General features: G+C 43.2%; 1 protein-coding gene across 5 annotated transcripts in view; it reads right to left on the bottom strand.

Annotated features, from left to right (window-relative positions):
* The window catches only part of LOC115088235 (cGMP-dependent protein kinase 2-like), a 195,116-nt gene that overhangs the window by 105,101 nt on the left and 68,973 nt on the right, over positions 1 to 21,042 (bottom strand). For all 5 annotated transcript variants that reach the window (XM_029596305.1, XM_029596301.1, XM_029596303.1 and 2 more), the window contains exons 2-4: positions 2,494 to 2,584; positions 1,125 to 1,254; positions 500 to 666 (exon numbers count right to left, since the gene is read on the bottom strand). In XM_029596305.1, coding sequence (XP_029452165.1) covers positions 500 to 666; positions 1,125 to 1,254; positions 2,494 to 2,584 — 388 coding nt within the window. The remainder of the gene's footprint in view (positions 1 to 499; positions 667 to 1,124; positions 1,255 to 2,493; positions 2,585 to 21,042) is intronic.

The following is a 21,042-nucleotide window of genomic DNA, read 5'->3' on the forward strand; positions in this document are numbered from 1 at the left end:
CAACAGGGCCATGTATGACGTTTTTAGGGGGGAGGAAGGGAATGGGCCCACTGACTCTTATTTCCTTTTCTTGTTAAGGTTTTGACAGCACTACTTAGCTGGATATCTTTTAAAGACATTCAGGTAAGTAGCACATTATCTGGCTACACAAGCCAGATAGCTAGAAAATCTACCAGGCTACAGGTTTTTAATGTATCCAGCTACATGTAGCCAGATAACTTTAGGCGTTTATCCCGCTGGATATAGGGGACAAGTTATCTGGCTACTCTTACTAAATATATCCTGCTCTATGTCTGAATACTCTCATCACCTCATTTCTGTCTGTCTCGTTCTCATTATGATGCTCACTGTACCTACATCTCTTTGCTTGGAAACCATTTTTGAGAGATTATTCTAAGTATGACCTGCCTATAGCAGACCTGGGTTTCTACAATACCTGTGAAGAGGTGCACAGTGCATTACCCTCCGAGCCTTCCCTGCCCACTGATTTTCAGCGTACCTGCTATGATGTACATGGTATTCCCTTCCGCTCCTTCACTGATGACAGTTTCTCCTTTTCTGTACTGTGTCAACGTGAAGCTCTCCACCACTGTGTTGAGCTGCTCCTCTCCCAGGCGTTTAAGCACCTCATTACCTTGAATGGCTTTCGCTATCTGCCTGCATGCACTACAGGGCCAAAGGAAGAAGAGAGGGCATCGAGATTCTGCTTTAGCCTCAGGAAACTATTAGAATGACAATTTGTACACGTATTGCCAAAATAACACAGAAAATAACACGCGGGGATACTCATTTGAGGTTGAAGATAGACTCTTTGATCTAAGAAAGTTTCCACTATGAATAACTCCTCGTCCTTTAGGTGCTGCGGGCATAATTTGAAAAACATGTATACCCCTTATAAAGGTAATTTAGCACAGCCTGGCATACAATATATGGAATAAATGTCATCGTGTGCTGGGTGGGATGGACAGATTTACCGTATCCCTTAAGTTACTAGAACAGGAATGACAGAAGTAGTTTTCCATTGCATAACAGTCCAATACTATATTCCTGTGTGCCACAAAAAGAGAAGCTCATCTCTCTCTTTCTTTCTTCTTTTACCCACAAGTCTTCATCCAAGGACCTACCATGAGGATTTTGGAGATCTTGGCACTTGTAAGTCTGTGATATTTGGAAGGGGTTCAGGGACAATCGGCTGTCCCCTGCTCATCCTCACCATATTATCCTCATGAAGAGTGTTGCGCTCTTGTTCTCCACCTAGAAATATTGCAAAAGAGAGAAATACCATGAAGATCGATTCTCCCAGTCACCACTTAGTCACTCCAACCCTTCCTTTTTCCGCACCCCACAGAATGCCTCACTTTCTTATTACCCTTCCCATTCATTGGCCACCCGCTCTCTTTCTCACGCTCTCCTTTTCTCTCTGTCTGTCCTTATTTCTTCCTCATTTTCTTGTGTCAGACCTGTACTGTTCACCCCCATCTTTTAGCCTGTCTGGCAATATTCATGTCATTTTGTCCTTCTCTTGGAGTTGGTTTCCAACAAAAAATGTGCCAGACAGAATATAAAAATTCTTTTCAGTGTGTTTCTACAGATGTGACTGTGGCAGAATGAGAGAGCTTGTCTAATAGTCAACACATGCATATTATTAGGTCTGAGGCTCCTGCATGTGCAGCTATACAGATTAGGGATGTGAATAGTTTATCTGACGATTGAAAATATCATCCGATAGCGATAGGAACCCCCATGATTAATTTAGTGGGTTTTCTTATCGTTATTGGGGGGGGGGGGGGGGGGCGGGAAGAAAGGACACAACCTAAAAACACAACCTGACCCTTTAAAATGAGTTTGTTAATATCCCCCCACTCTCCGGACCCCCCCCCAAAAAAAATTTTAAATACCTGGTGGTCCAGCGGGGGTCCCGGGAGCATTCTCCCATGCTCGGGCTGTCGGCTGCCACTAATCAAAATGGCGCCGAAGGCCCTTTGCTCTTACCATGTGACAGGGGCTATCGGTGCCATTGGTCGGCCCCTGTCACATGGTAGGTGCACTGGTCTCTGCCCAGGGCTGAAAACTAGAAGAGTGTAATTCTATACAAAAATGGTAAATCCCTTTCTCTGCTGTGTGAACTGGAAAAAGTATGAAGCGACTTCAATCTCTGTTAAACTCAAAAGCGAGTTATTAGTCCTACACAGAGATCATTATGATCTATACCTACTAAAGGGAGTGAACCCCCTGTGATAGGTGATCAATGAATATGCGTGTTGGAAGACTTACCCCCTCAGAAATCTTTAACATAGTGTTTTAAACAAATCTGAAGTTCATGCCAAGACATGAGCAAAAATGTTAAATAACAAACCACGGCCAGCTCCCATATAAAGGGGGCATATTCCTCTAGCACTCAGTTTCATCAAGCCTGTGTGGCTGTAAGGATGGCAGCTTCCGGCAGTCTGAGGGTGTTGGGATGAGGGTGAATTTGCCGCCTTCATTACTCACAGTGTTGCTTTTGGTTGCTCTTGAGCTGCATGCTCTGCAAGTACTGCTTCTCCACCTGCAAGCGGGCCCAACGCAGCTGATTGTCCATCCCCTTAAGGCACAATATGAAAAGTACCACAGTTAGGGCATAGCCTTTTTTCAAATGTTGTTTTTAATCAATTTTTCATCAAATACATAGGCCATGTGGCAAAGCAGAAGAGAAGTTAAAAATATCAGAAATCTATAGCTTTGCTTTCACTCGTTTCCTGTATCCTCTGACATAGAAAAAGGAAAATGTCTAACCTGGTTAGCTACTCAAAATGAGGGAAAAGGCCGAAATAGATTTTCAAAAGCTCACACAGTGGGTAATTGTGCAGCTGAATATACTGCTAAATCAAGCTGATCATATTTTGAACAGGAAGATTTAGATCTGCTAATTGTACTGCTGGCTAAATTTAATTAGTTAGCGCCGAATATTGTGCTAAGGGGGTCATTTTCAAAATCGATCGCACGCGATCACTAAACGAGGGTGGAGTCGGGCGGAGTCTGCCCCGAAAGAGGAGGAGTCGGGGCGGCACCGGGGTTGACTCTGCGGAGACATTGCTGGCGGCGAAAGGTAAGGACCCTTATCGCCGCCAGTTTCGCGCCAAATAACTACACCCCCCGCTTCGCCCCCCCCTGCCCCCGGTTTTTCTAAGATCTGCGACCTTAGAAAATCCAGGCCTAAATTTGAAAATCTGTCTCAGTATCACTTCTGACCACACCCCTTCTTTATCCTGCTATATTTGTGTGACTTGCAATTTTTACTTTGCAAATTTAGGGCCTAATTCACTAAGGCTTTTCTCCCATTCTGTGTCAAAGGGAAAAATGCTTAGTAAATGAGGCCATTGGCTTGTTAGAAAAGCCAGCATTTTATAACATAACAATATAAGATATGCCATACTAGGTCAGACCAAGGGTCCATCAAGCCCAGCATCCTGTTTCCAACAGTAGCCAATCCAAGCCACAAGTACCTGGCAAGTACCCAAACATTAAATAGATCCAATGCCACTAATGCCAGAAATAGCACTGGCTATTCCCTAAGTCAACTAGATTAATAGCAGTTTATGGACTTCTCCAGGAATTTATCCAAACCTTTTCTAAACCCAGCTACACTAACTGCCCTAACCACATCCTCTGGCAATAAATTCCAGAGCTTAATTGTGCATTGAGTAAAAGATATTTTTTTTCTGATTTGTTTTAAATGTGCTACTTGCTAACTTCATGGAGTGCCCCCTAGTCCTTCTATTATCTGAAAGAGTAAATAACCAATTCACACTTACATTCTAGTCCTCTCATGATTTTATAGATCTTTATCATTATCCCGTCTCAGTCATCTCCTCTCCAACCTGAACAACCTTAACCACTTTAGACTTTCCTTATAGGGGATCGTTCCATCCCCTTTATTATTTTGGTCGCCCTTCTCTGTATATTCTCCAATGCGACTATATCTTTTTTGAGATGCAGCAACCAGAATTGCAGACAGTACTCAAGGTACGGTCTTACCATGGGGCGATATATTAATGCCTCTATATTATCCATTTTACTTACCATTCCCTTCCTAATAATTCCTAATATTCTGTTTGCTTTTTTGATCAGTGCAGCACACTGAGTCAACAATTTCAATGTATTATCCACTATGATGCCCAAATCATTTTCCTGGGAGGTAACTCCTAAGATAGAACCTAACATTTTGTAACTACAGCAAGGGTTAATTTTCCCTATATGCAACACTTTGCACTTGTCCAGGTTAAACTTAATCTGCTATTTGAAAGCCCAATCTTCCAGTCTTGCAAGGGTCTTCTGCAATTTATCACAATCCGCTTGTGATTGAACTACTCTGAATAATGTTATGTCATCGGCAAATTTGATAACCTCACTCATCGTATTCCTTTCCAGATCATTTATAAATATATTGAAAAGCATTGGTTCAAGTACAGATCCCTGAGGCACATACTATCTGGTCCAGGTGATTTGCTACTCTTTAGTTTGTCAATCTGGCCTATTATATCTTCCAGGTTCACAGTGATTTGGTTCAGTTCATCTGACTCATCACCCTTGAAAACCATCTCCAGAACTGGTATCTCTCCAACATTCTCATTAGTAAACATGGAAGCAAACAATTTATTTAGTTTTTCTGCAATGGCCTTATCTTCCCTAAGAGCCCCTTTAACCCCTCGGTCATCTAATGGTCCAATGGACTCTCACAGGTTTCTTGCTTCGGATATATTTTAAAAAGTTTTTTGCCTCTACGGCCAACTTCATTTCAAATTCTCTCAATGTTGTACACTGAACTTGACAAAGCTTATGCATTTTCCCTATCTTCTTTAGATGGATCCTTCTTCCAATTTTTGAAGGATGTTTTTTTGGCTAAAATAGCCTCTTTCACCTCATCTTTTAACTATGCTAGTGTTATGTTCGGTGTGTCTTGAACTAAATAGTAGGCCCTTAGGTTGAGGCGAGTAAAGACGCCGCCCAGAGGGAGGAGCCCTGTGGGCCCTTACCCCAACAGGCAAGGTCTCATTAGAGATAACAGCAGAGGAAACAACTTTATTGTACAGCAATAGATCCTGAAGGACAGAGCAAATGAGTCTGTACTGTAGCTGTTGAGTCCAGTAGAACTCTGCGGCGCGGAAAGGTCCTGTGAACACCTTATTTAGGCTTGCTTGTGCTGGCTATCCCGGTAGAGGTCCACAGCGTGGGGTAGGTCGGCAGCCACTGGTAGAATGCACAAGACATGATGGATCCGGTAGTGGTCTGCAAGTGGGGTAACCTGAGAATCCGTGCCACAAAGGTAGTGTACTCACACCGGTGAAGTAGAGGCAGATGTAGCAAGGCCCCGAGGATGACTGGAGCAGAAGCAGCTGGAGTAGATGAGATGATGCAAGAACTCACTGAAATGAGAAGAGAGAGAGATGGCTCCCCGAGGGGCGGATAGCCCTGAGTGTGGGGAGGCCCCCAAGGTGCGGGTACCTAGGTCACCCAGTAGTCAGTGAGGAAGTCCCAGAGTAGTGGAACTAGCAAGATGAGATTCCTTGCTAACTCGTAGCTCAGATGGGTTTACGTATCGTGAACGGCTGACGTCATGCGGTGGGGATGCCCCGAGGTTCCCACCATGACATAGTTAAAAAGGGGGCAGGCGCACGCGATGCCTAGGTAACCCAGGATGAAGATGGCTGCTGGGAACACCCACGCCGTCCAGGGTACGCCATGAGGGTCGGCGTGTGGAAGCAGAAGCCGCCATTCTGCCCAGACTTGGAGCTGCATAGAGAAAGGAGGTAAGCAGTAAAGGTCGCAGCCGCCTGCAACCAATGGGCGCAACAGCTAGTAATAGTTTTCCCTTCCTTCCACCTTTCTTAATGCGAGGAATACATCTGGACTGCTAGTCTAGGATTGTATTTTTAAACAAAGTCCATGCCTGTTGAACATTTTTAACCTTTGCAGCTGCACCTTTCAGTTTTTTCTATTTTCCTCATTTTATCAAAGTTTCCCTTTTGAAAATTTAGTGTTAGAGCTGTAGATTTACTTATTGTCCCTCTTCCAGTTATTAGTTTAAATTTGATCATGTTGTGATCACTATTGCCAAGTGGTCCCACCACTTTTACCTCTCTCTCCAAATCCTACGTTTTTGATGGAAAATAAGTTGCCACATGGTTAAAGTAATAAAAACAAAGGGATCAGCTTCAGGAAAAGGCAGTTTTCTTCAATGAGATTTCAGTAGCTTGATTATTGCAGTGGTTACTACTCCTAACAAATTAAGCCTGATACTTCACTTTGAAGGCATATCCAACGCAGCTCATTGCTTTAATGGCAGGGGGGAATGAAGAAATAGAATTTACATCCAGCCAACATCTAACAAGGCATTGATCTGAGCAGTATGAGTATACAAAGATCGGGGTAACTTACTCGATACGACTGATACTACCCTCAGACATTAAGCCTTATACTTCACTTTGATACAACTCCAACAATGCTCTCTGCATCAATGGGGGGTGGAAAGCTACCAATAAGGGCCATGAACGCAGCGGACGGAGTAACTGATAAGTATGAGAAAATAAGTGTGAAAGCTTGCTGGGCAGACTGGATGGGCCTATTGGTCTTCTTCTGCCGTCATTTCTATGTTTCTATATGTTTCAGTATTGGGGATTAAAGGTACAGGTCAGAGGTTATATGTAAGTTAAGGTTTTTTAGTGAGGAAGAAAGTTACTGTATATTAAGTGCTTGTAGAGATGTTAATCCTCCTTTTTGGCATTAGCAGAATGAATTACATTCAGTTAAGATTATGGAAAGATTAGCAATTATAGATGTTTTCAAGCAGAAGAAAATCTTTATGGGAATATAGAAACTGTATCTTCAGCAATTTTCACCAAAGACAAGAAGTGATGTGGTTAACTACTTGCGAGGTTACAGTTAGTAGAATTTAAGATGTATTTATTTAAAAGAACTTACATTTCAAATCCTCAAATTATTTGTTACACGATGTTAGGTTCCATATTAGGATCTACCATCCAGGAAAAAGATCTAGGCATCATAGTAGATAATACTTTGAAATCACCAGCTCAGTGTGCTGCAGCAGTCAAAAAAGCAAACAGAATGTTAGGAAGAGAATGGTTAATAAAATGGAAAATGTCATAATGCCTCAGTATCGCTCCATGGTGAGACTGCACCTAGACTACTGTGTACAATTCTGGTCGCCGCATCTCAAAAAATATATAGTTGCGATGGTGAAGGTACAGAGAAGGGCAACCAAAATGATAGGGGAGCTGTTCCATGCACTTTATGAGGAAAGGCTGAAGAGGTTAGGGCTGTTCAGCTTGGAGAAGAGACAGCTGAGGGGGGATATGATAGAGGTCTTTAAAATCATGAGAGGTCTAGAACGAGTAGATGTGAATCGGTTATTTACACTTTCGGATAATAGAAGGACTAGGGGACACTCCATGAAGTTAGCAAGTAGCACTTTTAAGACTAATCGGAGAAAATTCTTTTTCACTCAACGCACAATTAAGCTCTGGAATTTGTTGCCAGAGGATGTGGTTAGTGCAGTTAGTGTAGCTGGGTTCAAAAAAGGTTTGGATAAGTTCTTGGAAGAGAAGTCCATTAACTGCTATTAATCAAGTTTACTTAGGGAATAGCCACTGCTATTAAATGCATCAGTAGCATGGGATCTTCTTGGTGTTTGGGTACTTGCCAGGTTCTTGTGGCCTGGTTTGGCCTCTGTTGGAAACAGGATGCTGGGCTTGATGGACCCTTGATCTGACCCAGCATGGCAATTTCTTATGTTTTTATGTTCTAAAAAGATCTGCATTTGGGAGCAAAACCATGTGATACTGTGAATGGTTTTAGCTAGCCAGAAAACTCATTCAGGCTTGACTAGGGCTGTTCTCTCAAACTTCTTTATTAACAAGTACACAAAACAGAAGCTGTTCTGCTTACTTTCGCAGTTCACAAAATAAAGACAGCAATATAACCTTTCTTAGGCTTCCTTCTCTTCCCTGGGGCCTCCCTTGTTCTCCCTGGGCCTAGCTTCTTAACCTCTTCTAAGGAGAATAACCTTAGCATGGAAATCCCTTCCTGTCTTGGATTAAGGTAGACCAGGCTAATTGCCTGATCCCGGGCTTTCAAGGAGAGTCTTACACAGACTCCTTAACATATCCTTCCCCCTGAACTTGACCTTGTCAGGTTGAGCATCTGCCACTACCCAGATTACCTCCTGAGAAAATAATTCATCTGCTGTGTTTGTGGCATTGTGGCCCCTTGGTCATGGTGGAGATGACTCCGCCCATGGGGAGGGGCCCCGTGGGGAACCACAGCAATAGGCTAAACTCAGATAGCAGACACAGAATGAACGGAAGGCTTTATTGTACTGCTGTAGATAGATGGTATGAAGCAGGAATGTAAGGCACTGATGTCCGCAAGGTGCCAATACATTCAACAGTCTCAGATGTAGAATCTAACCCAGATGTTCAAGAGAGGAAGGGACCCGCGGTGCGGGCAATGCCGAGCCTGGTGGGTGGAGTTGGAGCACCGGATCGTAGAGGTACTCACAGGAGAGAGATGATGGGACCGAAGGTCCATGGTACAGGATACATAGAATGGTAGGCCCTCGAGGAGTGAGTACCTGATAGTCCAGAGATCCTGAAAGAATAAGAGAGAGAGACCCCCCAAGAAGCCATTGTCTCAGTTATTATAGGCCCCGAAGGATGATGGAAGTGAGAGATTCCCAAGGAGTGGGTGTCTTGAGCTTCTGAAGGAGCAAGGCCCTTGGAGTATAGAGCGGCATCTAAATCTGCAGCTTAGAGCAGTCAGAGTAGCTTAAACCGAAGTCCTTGCTAACTCAAAGGTGGTAGCGAAGTGGAAGCTTTAAATACCTGGAGGTATTGACGTCATGCGGTGGGGCGCCCCCGAGGTTCCCGCCATGACTTGTATTTGAGCGTACGAGATGTGCGCGCGCGCCCTAGGAGTCCACGGGAGTGAGCATGGTGGACTGGAACGCCCATGCTACGCTGGAGATGCCGAGGCACTCGGCACCAGTGGCAGCCATCCTGCCCAAGGAGGAGGAATCTGCAAGAAAAGTAGTAAGGCAGAGCAGTCACAGTCGTCTGTGACCGATGGACGCAACATCATCCTTCCTATATTGTTTTCCTGCTTGATCATTTCTCTTCACTATAGAGGGTAGCATCAATATGGGATGCTCTAGGCCAGGGGCTACCTTACCTTACCTTCCCCTGACTATATATACCTCCAGCCCAATTCAAGTGACCTATTTTTGAGTGGGGTTTGCTTAAGTTTTCTAGGGTTATCCTTCCCATACCATTTTTTGGGAAATCAGTTAAAGGTTCTTGGATTGCTCCCAGTTCCCTCTGACATATGTCACCACACAAAGTTAAAACAGTAAAGTCCCAGGCAGTCTTTAGACACTAAGATCTCTCAGATTTTCTTCTCAGGTGCTGCCTCCATGTCTTTGACTCTGTGTGGGTCACTTTTGCAACATCACATAGAGAGGCTTTCAGAGGAGATGTTTCTGTGCAATATGGGTTGGTCCAGATGGCACTGAGTTGACCCCATAGATTTTCAAACTAGGGATAATCTCGTCCCAGACACAGACGGTATGGAAGCTCAGAAAGTATAACCACTTCTTCATAGGCTTGCCCCGCCGATGCCATCAGTAAGACCTGACTGGTTGGGTACTATCACTGGTCATCATAAATGCAGGTGAGTGAGGCTTTCTTCCTGTAATCAGTGTGCCCACTCTGGGCTAGGTCTTTATGGATGAGAGTCTTTCCACATCTTAAATCCACCAGAGTATGGATGGGAACCTCATTCATCTCATTCATCTCAATTGATCTGATAAAGTCTTAAAGTCCCTCACATGGACCATCCAGCAAATTACAGCTTTGCATTTTTGCCCTCTTGTTCTTCCACTTTTCATTGCCAAGTTGGGGACAGTCCCTGACAACTACTCCTCCATTCCACAATGGGAGCATGCCTGCAGGACTCACCCACTTTGATTCATCGATCCTTTCCTTCGCTCAACTGTACTCCCCCTTGCAGAGATTTACAAGCCTGCAATCCTCGACAGCAAAGTCTTACACCACACAATAAGAGCATGCCCTTGCTCCGTCTCAACTTCACCACTTTCCAGAAAGGGCTCCCCATTCTTTTTGTCATGGGGCAACACTCCTCCATATGTCCATTCTCAGCACAAAGTAAGCAAAAAGAACAAGTGTCCGGACCATTATTACTCAGGTTGGAAGGTACCTCAGACTCTCCTCCTCCTCTGACTCCTCAGTCGTTCCTGCCCTGAAGGTCCTCCCCTGTTAGCGTATGCCTCAGCCTCCAGTGCTGACTGTGTTACCAAGTTGACATCCTTTTGAACAGATCAAATAAAATAGTTACAAGCAGTAGAGTCTGTAAATCACTTAGAATCCACAGACAGGTACTGAATTTTATTAAGGGGATATTGCCCTTAATTTTACAAAAACACAGCTGCAAGAATTTTGACCGATAAAAGTAAAAGAGACCACATCACCGAAACCCTAGCTGAGTTACACTGGCTACCCATTGAGCAAAGAATACAATACAAAACACTATGCACCATACATAAATTAATACACAACGAAAAAGCGGAATGGCTGAACACAGCCCTTCACGTACACATCCCTAACAGAGACCTGAGATCAGCAAACAAAGCACTCCTTACTATTCCATCAATCAAAACAGCAAGACTAACACAAGTAAGAGAGAGGGTGCTATCTTTGGCAGGACCCATACTATGGAACTCCATGCCCTTGGAGTTAAGATTACAAAGAGACAGCAAAACCTTTAGAAAAAGCTTAAAAACCTGGCTCTTTAAACAAGCTTATCAAAAAGAGAACGGGGAATAAAACCCAGCGAAGTGCAAGGTACGAACAACTGAACACCCACACACCACCACCGTAATCAATATGTGTGTAGTTTTATTTTTTCATTCATCACTAAAGGATAAAGTTACAATTATAAAGCTAGTCTTGTATTCAAAACTGATACAAAGATTTGGACATTATTTATCACAAACCAATTATTATTGTTTTAAAAACTATGTACTGAATCATTATGGCACCTGTGTAAATTGAAATATTTTAGCATCATTATTTTATGTGCCATACTGTAAACTGTTGTGATGGTATCCATCTTAACGACGGTATCGAAAAGATTTAAAATATAAATAAATAAATAAATATTGATCCTTGCTGTTTTTCTCTCCTGGGATCCATTGACTCCTTTTCTACATTGTACGGATGCTGGGCTCCTGGCCTCCCAAGGACCCCTCTTGGTACCTGCTTCTCCAATACTCCACATACTTCTCCTTCTTCCCTTCTAGATTCCTTTGATTGGATACAGAGCACCAGTTTGGCAGCTCTTCTTAATAAAAAGCTGACACAGAGAGGCACACTGAATAATGATGCCTCTCTCTGCATCAGCTCTTTATTAAGAATGTATCGGCCAGAGAGAGGTCTAAGGTCTGCAGGCCAGCTTCTTTTGGATGTTTCAACTCTTCAGGCAATTCAGTTTACTGAAGCTAGAGACCAGTTGTTTGCAGTTGAGGGAGCTGTGTAATGGAATAACCTTCCTGAAGTTTTTCATAAGGAGACTTGTTTCAAAACAGTCAGAAACAAACTGAAAACTTATCTTTTCAACCAAGCTTTTCAATAATGTTAGACTAATTATTGTGAATTGTGCTAGCAGTTATGATTTGGCTTGCATTTATTTATTTATTTATTTAAAAACATTTCTATACCGTCTTTCACAACAGGAATTGTCCAAAATGGTTTACAAATTACCAAAGAAAAAAATAGGAGATAACTACAAAATAATTATACTAGGCAGTTTTGCTTTATGATGTTTGTTTTCATTTGTTTTTATCTTTGCAACTTCTTTTATAAGCACTTAGAATTGTGGATAATGTGGCCTACAAATGTTTTAATCTATAAATACTTCTCTCTTCTTCCTCTACACAACTGGTCACCTCTGGACCGACACCTGATCTTGTGAAGCTCTTCATTCAGACATAGAACTCTGAACAGGGTCCTCCTTCCCCCATAAAAAGATGAAGCCAGGATGAAATGTTTACTTCCTGAGAACAGAGGTACTTTCTGCCTCGCTGAGAACAACTGGAGCTGCTACTTTTAAATAAGCATCAGAAGCACCCCCACAGGGAACTGTCGGTGTGGTCCTTTATACTCACCAGAGTGAAACGCTAGAGAACTGGGACAGAAGGCAGGTTTTATCTCTTCCCAGACAAATGAAAGAGTGGACTCCTCTCTCTCAAACCCTAACCTTCTGGACAAAACACTCTTGGATTCTCTCTCCAAATCCAGGTCTTCTGCATTATGACCACTCCTAGAGGATAGGATAGTGCCATAGCAAAATGGTTTAATCCACTCACTACTCTACCAACCTCAATATGTCCTCCACTGGAAAGAACACAGATGTAGTGAAAAGACCAAAAGTCCTTTTACACCAATACATTTGTGGCTGCTATTCAAAAGCATTTAGCCAGATAATTTGTGAGTTACACGGCTAAATGCTGACTTTTGAATATTTGGGGCACATATCCAGAAAAAATTTAGCCAGTTAGATCTTGTGCGCAGATCATTTTAAATCTAACCAACAATATTCAAAGATAGCCAGTTAGGTTTTAAAATTCTCTCCCGAAAAAGGTAGCTAGATATTTTCAATATCGTCAGATATCGGGGGATCCCCGATAGCGATAGGAAACCCCACGATTAATTTAGTGGGTTTTCTTATCGTTATGGGGGGGGGGGGGCGGGAAGAAAGGACACAACCTAAAAACACAACCTAACCCTTTAAAATGAGTTTGTTAGTATCCCCCCAACCTCCGGTCCCCCCCCAAAAAATGTTTAAATACCTGGTGGTCCAGCGGGGGTCCTGGGAGCATTCTCCCGCGCTCGGGCCGTCGGCTGCCACTAATCAAAATGGCGCCAATGGCCCTTTGCTCTTACCATGTGACAGGGGCTATCGGTGCCATTGGTCGGCCCCTGTCACATGGTAGGTGCACTGGATGGCCCGCGCCATTTTTAAAGATGGCGCCGGCCGTCCATTGCTCCTACCATGTGACAGGGACCAGCCAATGGCACCGATACCCTGTCACATGCTAAGAGCAAAGGGCCATCGGCGCCATTTTGTTTACTGGCAGCCGACGGCCCAAGCGCGGGAGAATGCTCCCGGGACCCCCACTGGACCACAAGGTATTTAAAAATTTTTTGGGAGGGTCCGGAGGGTGGGGGGATACTAACAAACTCATTTTAACGAGTCGGCTGTATTTTTTGGTTATCGGCTCGGGCGCAGCCGATAAAAAAAAAACCCGATCGGACTGCAAGATAAAAATTTCACGATGTGAATCGGAACCGGAATCCGAACCGATACCGGTTCCGATTCACATCGCTAGTATGTATATCACGTCATAAACGCTGTGTATTGCATGATATAGCCCTATTGTGGAGATGTTTGCGCCAGAAACCCACCCCATTACAATAATCTGCTTTGCATGTATGAATTTTGCAAATCTATGCAAAGCAGCTCATGCGTACCTAATCCTATGTAAATTAAACAGTGCAGCTGATTTAGACATTTTCAGCCACATTATTGTATCTACAGCTTTTCCAGAAATGTTATTCTACTGTGGGAGCACTGAGACCCTAATGCGGGTCCCAATGAACCCTTAGTAGAATTAAAGAGCCCTGCGGCTCAAAACGACATTCCCAAAAAAGTTTAAAACAAGTCATAGGGGTCTTAGTAGACCCAACCCCCATCCTAGAGCCACCATTTGAAGCAGCCCTCCCAAAAAAATGTTTTTAAATAGATGAAAGGTGCTATGCAATGGCACCCCCTAGGCCCAGGCCTGATTAGCACCATTTTCCAAAATGGTGCTGATTGCGCCCAAGGCTATAGGGCACTCCAGGCCCTGAACAGGAACACCCATGAGAATTTTAAGGTCCAGGATGGAGGGCCACCAATGTCATTTTTGAAGAGTTAGGGGGTGAGGAGGTGAGGGGGGCAACTACTGACCTATTATTTACATGAAAGGCATGGACGGGAGTAGGGGGCTCACTTTTTGGGAGAGTTTGAGTCAATAAGAAGGAGGTTGGCCAGGAGGGTTGGTCAATGTTGCATGACACCTTTCATCTATTTAAAAAAAAAATGTTGTAGGGGCTGCCTCAAATGGTGGCTCTGGGGTGGTGATAGGGTCTAGAAAGACACCCCCCCCCCCCTCCCCGGTGACTTGTTTTAAACTTTTTTGGGAATGTCATGTTGGATCGCAGGGCCCTTTAAGATGATGGCAGCCCCATGCCTTGGGGGCACCATTGCGCTTTGAGTAGGCCTCAGCTATGTATCCCTGAGTTCATTTTCTGAGCATTTATTTTACACAGTACAGAGATCTATTTCACTCTTGAGCAAGGAAATGCTGAGACTCCAAGGAGACCCATCCAGCTACAGCTGCACCTTGGACTATTGAAATATCACAAGGATGATTAAAAAAAAAAAGAAAAGCAAACAGATGTTAAAGTTCACCTTGATTTATAACTGTATGATAGCTTTGTGTTCTAGGAGGGGAAAAAAGCCAATCACCTAAGATGTTCTGGAAAATTACCTCCTGAACAAACAGTCTATATCTTTACAGTAGTCATAAATGTTTATAGCACATGATTCTCTTCTCATGTAGTAAACTAACCATAGTAGTCTATATTTGTTCTCCTGCTTTCCTATTGTGTAGCTTACAAGGTATATGGATGCACAGGGGAAACTTTTTTTTCATTTTTGGATGTTTTTTACCTTTAGGGTATCATTTTGTTTAGTATTTATTTTGTTTCTGTAGTTTGCAGAAATTAAATAAACATTTAAAACACCCCAAAAACAAAACTAATTGAAACAGTGCCTTACCAGGTCCCTCTGTGCCCCATCTCTTCCACTCCCAAAAACCTTTCGTGGTCAGGAACCTCCCCAGCCCCCACTTACCCTGTCTGTGGGGGGGCTCCCATCAAAGCAGCTGGCTCAAAGCCTAAGCCTAGACCCAGGCCCAATACTGGGTTCTGGACCAGAGGGCGGATCCAGTTGTTGAAACCCAAGCCTAATCCCAGGCCCAATGCCAAAGCCTGTCCCAAAAGCCAGTCCTGTCGTCAAGGCCTCGGCCTAGAGACAGAACCAATCTCATCTCCATGTCCTGGTCCAGAGGCTGAGTACCATCTCACAGGCTCGGGCCTAGGTCCAAGGCAAGGGCTCAGCCCAAAGGTTGGTTCTCATTGCCAAGGCCTTGGTCCAGGCCCAGGGTCTCAGCAAAGACCCAAGCCCAGGGTCAGAAGCTGGGGACCAAGCATCTAGATGTCCTCTTCTGTCCAATGTCCTCTTGAAATGCTACCCTCTAGTTGGAGGACATGATGGAGTGAAATCTGCTATTGCCTTCCTCCTAAGCAAAGGAGGCCATTTTGATGTACAGCAGTTAAAAATGTACAGCTGCTCATCAAAATGGCACTGTGAGATAGCCAAGCAGTCTTCACTGGCTAGAAATAGAAAACACACCGATGCCGGCCTTTCTTCATGCAACTTAAACTCTATTCTTCTATTCAGTCAACAAACTAGTAGACTAGTTATCTTCTTCTAGTAGTGTAGTCTAGTATAAACCTTAGTAGACTGCCTACCTTCTAGCAGTGTACTCTTACAATACCTTCATGTAGAACTGTATACAGTAGCTCTTCTCCTGAAGACGCTGGGGACTCCTGATCCCAACTGGGCTCACATTCTTATCCTGGTCCAGCAGGATCCTGCCCACAGAGCTCTCTTGATGCCTGGTCCAGCCCAGGTTAAGGAAGGGAAGTAGGGTCACTCTTTCACAGGCACCACTCGCTCAGGAGGTAGGCACCAGAACGACATCACTCCAGCACATCTTCCAAGTGGAGGGCATAATTTCAAGAGAACTTCAAATGGAAGAGATCTTCTTGAGGCCTGGTCCCTGACCTTTGGGTCTGAGCTTGAGCCAGGGTCTAGATTTAGGCCAAGGCTGGGGCAACAAAACTTGGCTTCCAGGCTGGGCTCTGGTGTCAGGCCTAGGCCTCAACCTCAGTGATGGGACCCAGCTTCCAAGCCAGGTCCTGGTGATGATCCTGGGCCCAGGTCAAGCCCTTGTTGAATGGACCCTGTCTTCAAACAGGGTTGGGCCATGGCATTGGGCCTGTGCCTGGGCAGAGGCCTCAGCAATGAGACCCGGATTCTGGACCAGGCCCCAGAATTGGGCATGAACCTTGAATCTGAGCTTAGCAGAGCCCACAGCAACAGGACTTGGTCTCCAGTCTAGGCCCTGGTAATGGGCTTGGGCCTAGGCTGAGGCTTTGGGTCAGGCCCTGGCAATGGGCTGGGCTCCGGTATCAGGGCTGGACCTCAGGCTGGTCATGTTGATGGGATCCCTATGGATGGGGTAAATGGGATTTGGGGAGTTCCTGGCCCCGGCAATTTTAGGAGGTGGCCAAAGAGGTTTGTCCTTTTTTTTTTTTTCAAAACAAAATGAAAGAAAAACCAATAAATCTCATTGGTGTCTTTAAAACATTCTGCACAATAGTAAATGTTTAATTTCCTATTTCATTTTAAACAAATGCACATCCCTACAGGGGGATTTGCTCAAATGGTAGAATGTTTGAGTTGTTTGTGAGAGTCAGTGGGATTGATGCACACATCCTCCAATTATTGTGAAATACTGTGTGCAATTTTGAAGACTGCAATTTATAAAGGATGCAATCCGAATAAAGATAGCCCAGTGGGTAACTACTAAAATGGTCAACAGTCAACATAACAAAGGATATGAGGACAGACTTAAAGATCTAAACATGTAGACCATGAAGGAAAGGGGATACGATAAAGACATTTAAATACGTCCAAGAAATAAATGCACATGAGGTGGACCTCTTTCAATGGAATGAGGGGTCATGAGATAAGGGTGAATAATCTAAGGAAATATTTCTTTACAAAAAGGGTGGTGGGAGACTTGAGCAGTATCAGAATTTAAGAAAATATGGGACAAGCGGAGAGAATCTCTGAGAAAGAGGAAAGGACTATAAAGCTGAGCAGGAGATGTGGATGGGCAGATTGGATCTGCCATATGGTCTTTATTGACCATTGTGTTCTATGTTTCTGGGGTTTAGTTCTTGACCATGCCTGCCCTTTTCTCCTGGAAGAAAACAATGTGTAAATAAAACTATCATTACGCATCTCTCTAAAGAAAAAATGAAATCAGCCTCACTTCATAAGGACATAAAATGGAGCAGAAGAGTCTGGTGGTAAGCAGAACACTTAGGAATTTGGTTATTCCTCAGGATGTTGAATATAAACAAGTACCATTTTTAGGAATCTGGGTATAGCCCAGATTCCTAAAAGCCCCCTCCCTCCTCACACCTTTTTGACATCCTTTCCCTCCTTCTCGCCCCCTCTTCCAAGCTACTTAACCTTCCTACTTGTTTTAATTTATCCTGTATTAATGTATTTATATTTATTTTATTCTTATTTTATGCTATTTTTATATTAATTCTGCGTTGAAGCTGCTTGCGGTTGTAATTGTTCCTTGTTTCCAAATGTTTGAATGTTATAATACGCTAATGTTCATTGTTTAATGTATCGCCCCCCAGTGAAAGTTTTGTTTCAATGTAAACCGGTGTGATATGTATTCTTTACAGGAATGTCGGTTATATAAAAATTCAAAATAAATAAATAGATAGATAGATAGATAGATAGCTTGAAGCACAGAAGGAGACTGATGGGAAGCAGAGCAGAGTAGGCCATTTGACAAACTAAAGAGTAGCAAATCACCTGGACCGGATGGTATGCATCCTGGGGTACTAAAGGAACTAAAAAATGAAATTTCTGATTTATTAGTTAAAATTTGTAACTTATCATTAAAATCATCCATTGTATCTGAAGACTGGAGGGTGGCCAATGTAACCCCAATATCTAAAAAGGGTTCCAGAGGGTGATCCAGGTAACTATAGGCCTGACTTCAGTACCAGAAAAAGAGTGGAAACTATTCTCAAGATCAAAATCGTAGAGCATATAGAAAGACATGGTTTAATGAAACACAGTCAACATGGATTTACCCAAGGGAAGTCTTCCCTAACAAATATGCTTCATTTTTTTGAAGGGGTTAATAAACATGTGGATGAAGGTGAACCGGTAGATGTAATGTATTTGGATTTTCAGAAGGCATTTGACAAAGTCCCTCATGAGAGGCTTCTAAGAAAACTAAAAAGTCATGGGATAGGAGGCGATGTCCTTTTGTGGATTACAAACTGGTTAAAAGACAGGAAACAGAGAGTAGGATTAAATGGTCAATTTTCTCAGTGGAAAAGGGTAAACAGTGGAGTGCCTCAGGGATCTGTACTTGGACTGGTGCTTTTCAAAATATATATATAAATGATCTGGAAAGGAATACAACGAGTGAAGTTATCAAATTTGCGGATGATACAAAATTATTCAGAGTAGTTAAATCACAAGCAGATTGTGATACATTACAGGAGGAAATTGCAAGACTGGAAGACTGGGCATCCTAATGGCAGATGAAATTTAATGTGGACAAGTGCAAGGTGTTGCACATAGAGAAAAAAAACCCTTGCTATAATTACATGATGTTAGGTTCCATATTAGGAACTACCACCCAGGAAAAAGATCCAGGCATCATAGTGGATAATACTTTAAAATAGTCGGCTCAGTGAGCTGCAGCAGTCAAAAAAGCAAACAGAATGTTAGGAATTATTAGGAAGGGAATGGTTAATGAAACAGAAAGTGTCATAATGCCTCAGTATCGCTCCATCATGGTGAGGCCACACCTTGAATACTGTGTACAATTCTGATTGCTGCATCTCAAAAAAGATACAGTTGAGATGGAGAAGGTACAGAGAAGGGAAACCAAAATGATAAAGGGGATGGAACAGCTCCCCTATGAGGAAAGGCTGAAGAGGTTAGGGCTGTTCAGCTTGGAGAAGAGACAGCTGAGGGGGGATATGATAGAGGTCTTTAAGATCATGAGAGGTCTTGAACAAGTAGATGTGAATTGGTTATTTACACTTTCGGATAATAGAAGGACTAGGGGGCATTCCATGAAGTTAGCAAGTAGCACATTTAAGATTAATCTGAGAAAATTCTTTTTCATTCAATGCACACTTAACCTCTGGAATTTGTTGCCAGAGGATGTGGTTAGTGCAGTTAGTGTAGCTGGGTTCAAAAAAGGTTTGGATAAGTTCTTAGAGAAGTCCATTAATTGCTATTAATCAAGTGTACTTGGGGAATAGCCACTGCTATTAATTGCATCAGTAGCATGGGATCTTCTTGGTGTTTGGGTAATTGCCAGGTTCTTGTGGCCTGGTTTGGCCTCTGTTGGAAACAGGATGCTGGGCTTGATGGACCCTTGGTCTGACCCAGCATGGCAATTTCTTATGTTCTTAGGTGTACACATGCCTATTGGAAGATCAGGTTGATGAAATGCAGAACTGCCTCAGACATTGTATGAGTGTGGAGATGAGACTGATAGAAAGCAGAGCTCTCAAGGGAATGGTTATGAGTTGCTGGGGAATTGGGGGCAGGCAGATCTCCCAAATGGATGGGCATGTTCATCCTGGACTTCTTTTTTTGACTGAAAATAGAAGACTGTACAGTCAGAATCCTCACGTGCTTAAAATCATTTCCATGGGCTGGCCCTGCTGTTAGACTGCAGCACTGTATAATGTGATGCAGGGGATCTGGGCTCAGACCCAGGGAAGCCACAGAGAGAAGAGAGGGATAAACCTGCCACTACAGTGGTGACCCCTATTGGTCAATGACTGGCACTGAAAATGTGCCTCAGAGGTGGTGCCTCTCCAATCCTCGGGCAGGAAAGGGTTTGCAAATTCAATTGTGCATCCCATACAGGGAAGGAGAGAACAAAAGCAAAGGAATCAAAATAGGCAAAGGCAAAAAAAAATAATTTCGAAATCTGTTGGAATAAGCTCCCATATCTAAAATCTCCATGGAGGTTCAACAACTTAAATCAATTACAAAATCAGGGCACAGCCATCAACATTCCCTAGGAAGGGAAACAGAAAAATTCACACCCCATGATGGTGGTTTGAATATTTAGATCAGAGGAACTTACCAAATAGTTTCTTCCACACTCATGATTTGTAAGGTGAAAGGTGAACTAAACTGCTGTAAAAACTATTTTCATCAAAAAATTCAAACAGAACCTCAAGACCTGGCTCTTTAAACAGGCCTACACCTGAGCACCTTCTCGCCGCCCCTCTGTAAGTAACCCCCAGTAACGTTTCCCCCACCCCCTTAATGTCTCCCTCTCTGCCTGTACTTCCTCCCCCCCCCCAGGTCTCAGTGAATTTTCCGAACATATTTTTTCCCCCTATATTTACCCTCTTCCAGACGTTTGCCACTCTGTCCTGTATGCCCAGTATATTTGGGCCTTCCCCCTTGTCTTTAATATATACCCCCTCTACATAGTTAATTTTTTCTGTTCCATTTTATTTCTTATCATGTTGCTACATTTTGTTACCTGTTCAATGTAAAGCCTCTTGCTGCATTAAGTTACCTGTAAACCAAGGTGATGTTCCCAACAAAACTCTGTATATAAGAACGCTTAAATAAATAAGTAAATAAATAAATGTCACAACATCTCAGTAAAAGTAGTGTTGGAAACCAAAGTCAGCTTCCAGTACATTTTTTACTGTAAAGTGATTTGAGCACATCTGTTCTGTGTACAAGAGCTGTGAACTGGGACATAAGTATTGCAATGGGAAGGGCCTTGAAAGTTCTTTCCTTCCCTCACTCGGGGAACCCAGAAATAAGACACTTTAACAGTATGGAAAGTTTACCACTTGAAACTGTATTTGAGATATGTCCTTTGGTACCACTATCTGGATACAACTAACCCAGGGGCTATACAAGATATCAATTCTACAACAGGATACAGAGTACAAATGAATCTATAGAAACATAATTTGTGACAGACCT

The sequence above is a fragment of the Rhinatrema bivittatum genome, chromosome 3, assembly GCF_901001135.1.
Source record: "Rhinatrema bivittatum chromosome 3, aRhiBiv1.1, whole genome shotgun sequence".
NCBI classification, from domain to species: domain Eukaryota; kingdom Metazoa; phylum Chordata; class Amphibia; order Gymnophiona; family Rhinatrematidae; genus Rhinatrema; species Rhinatrema bivittatum.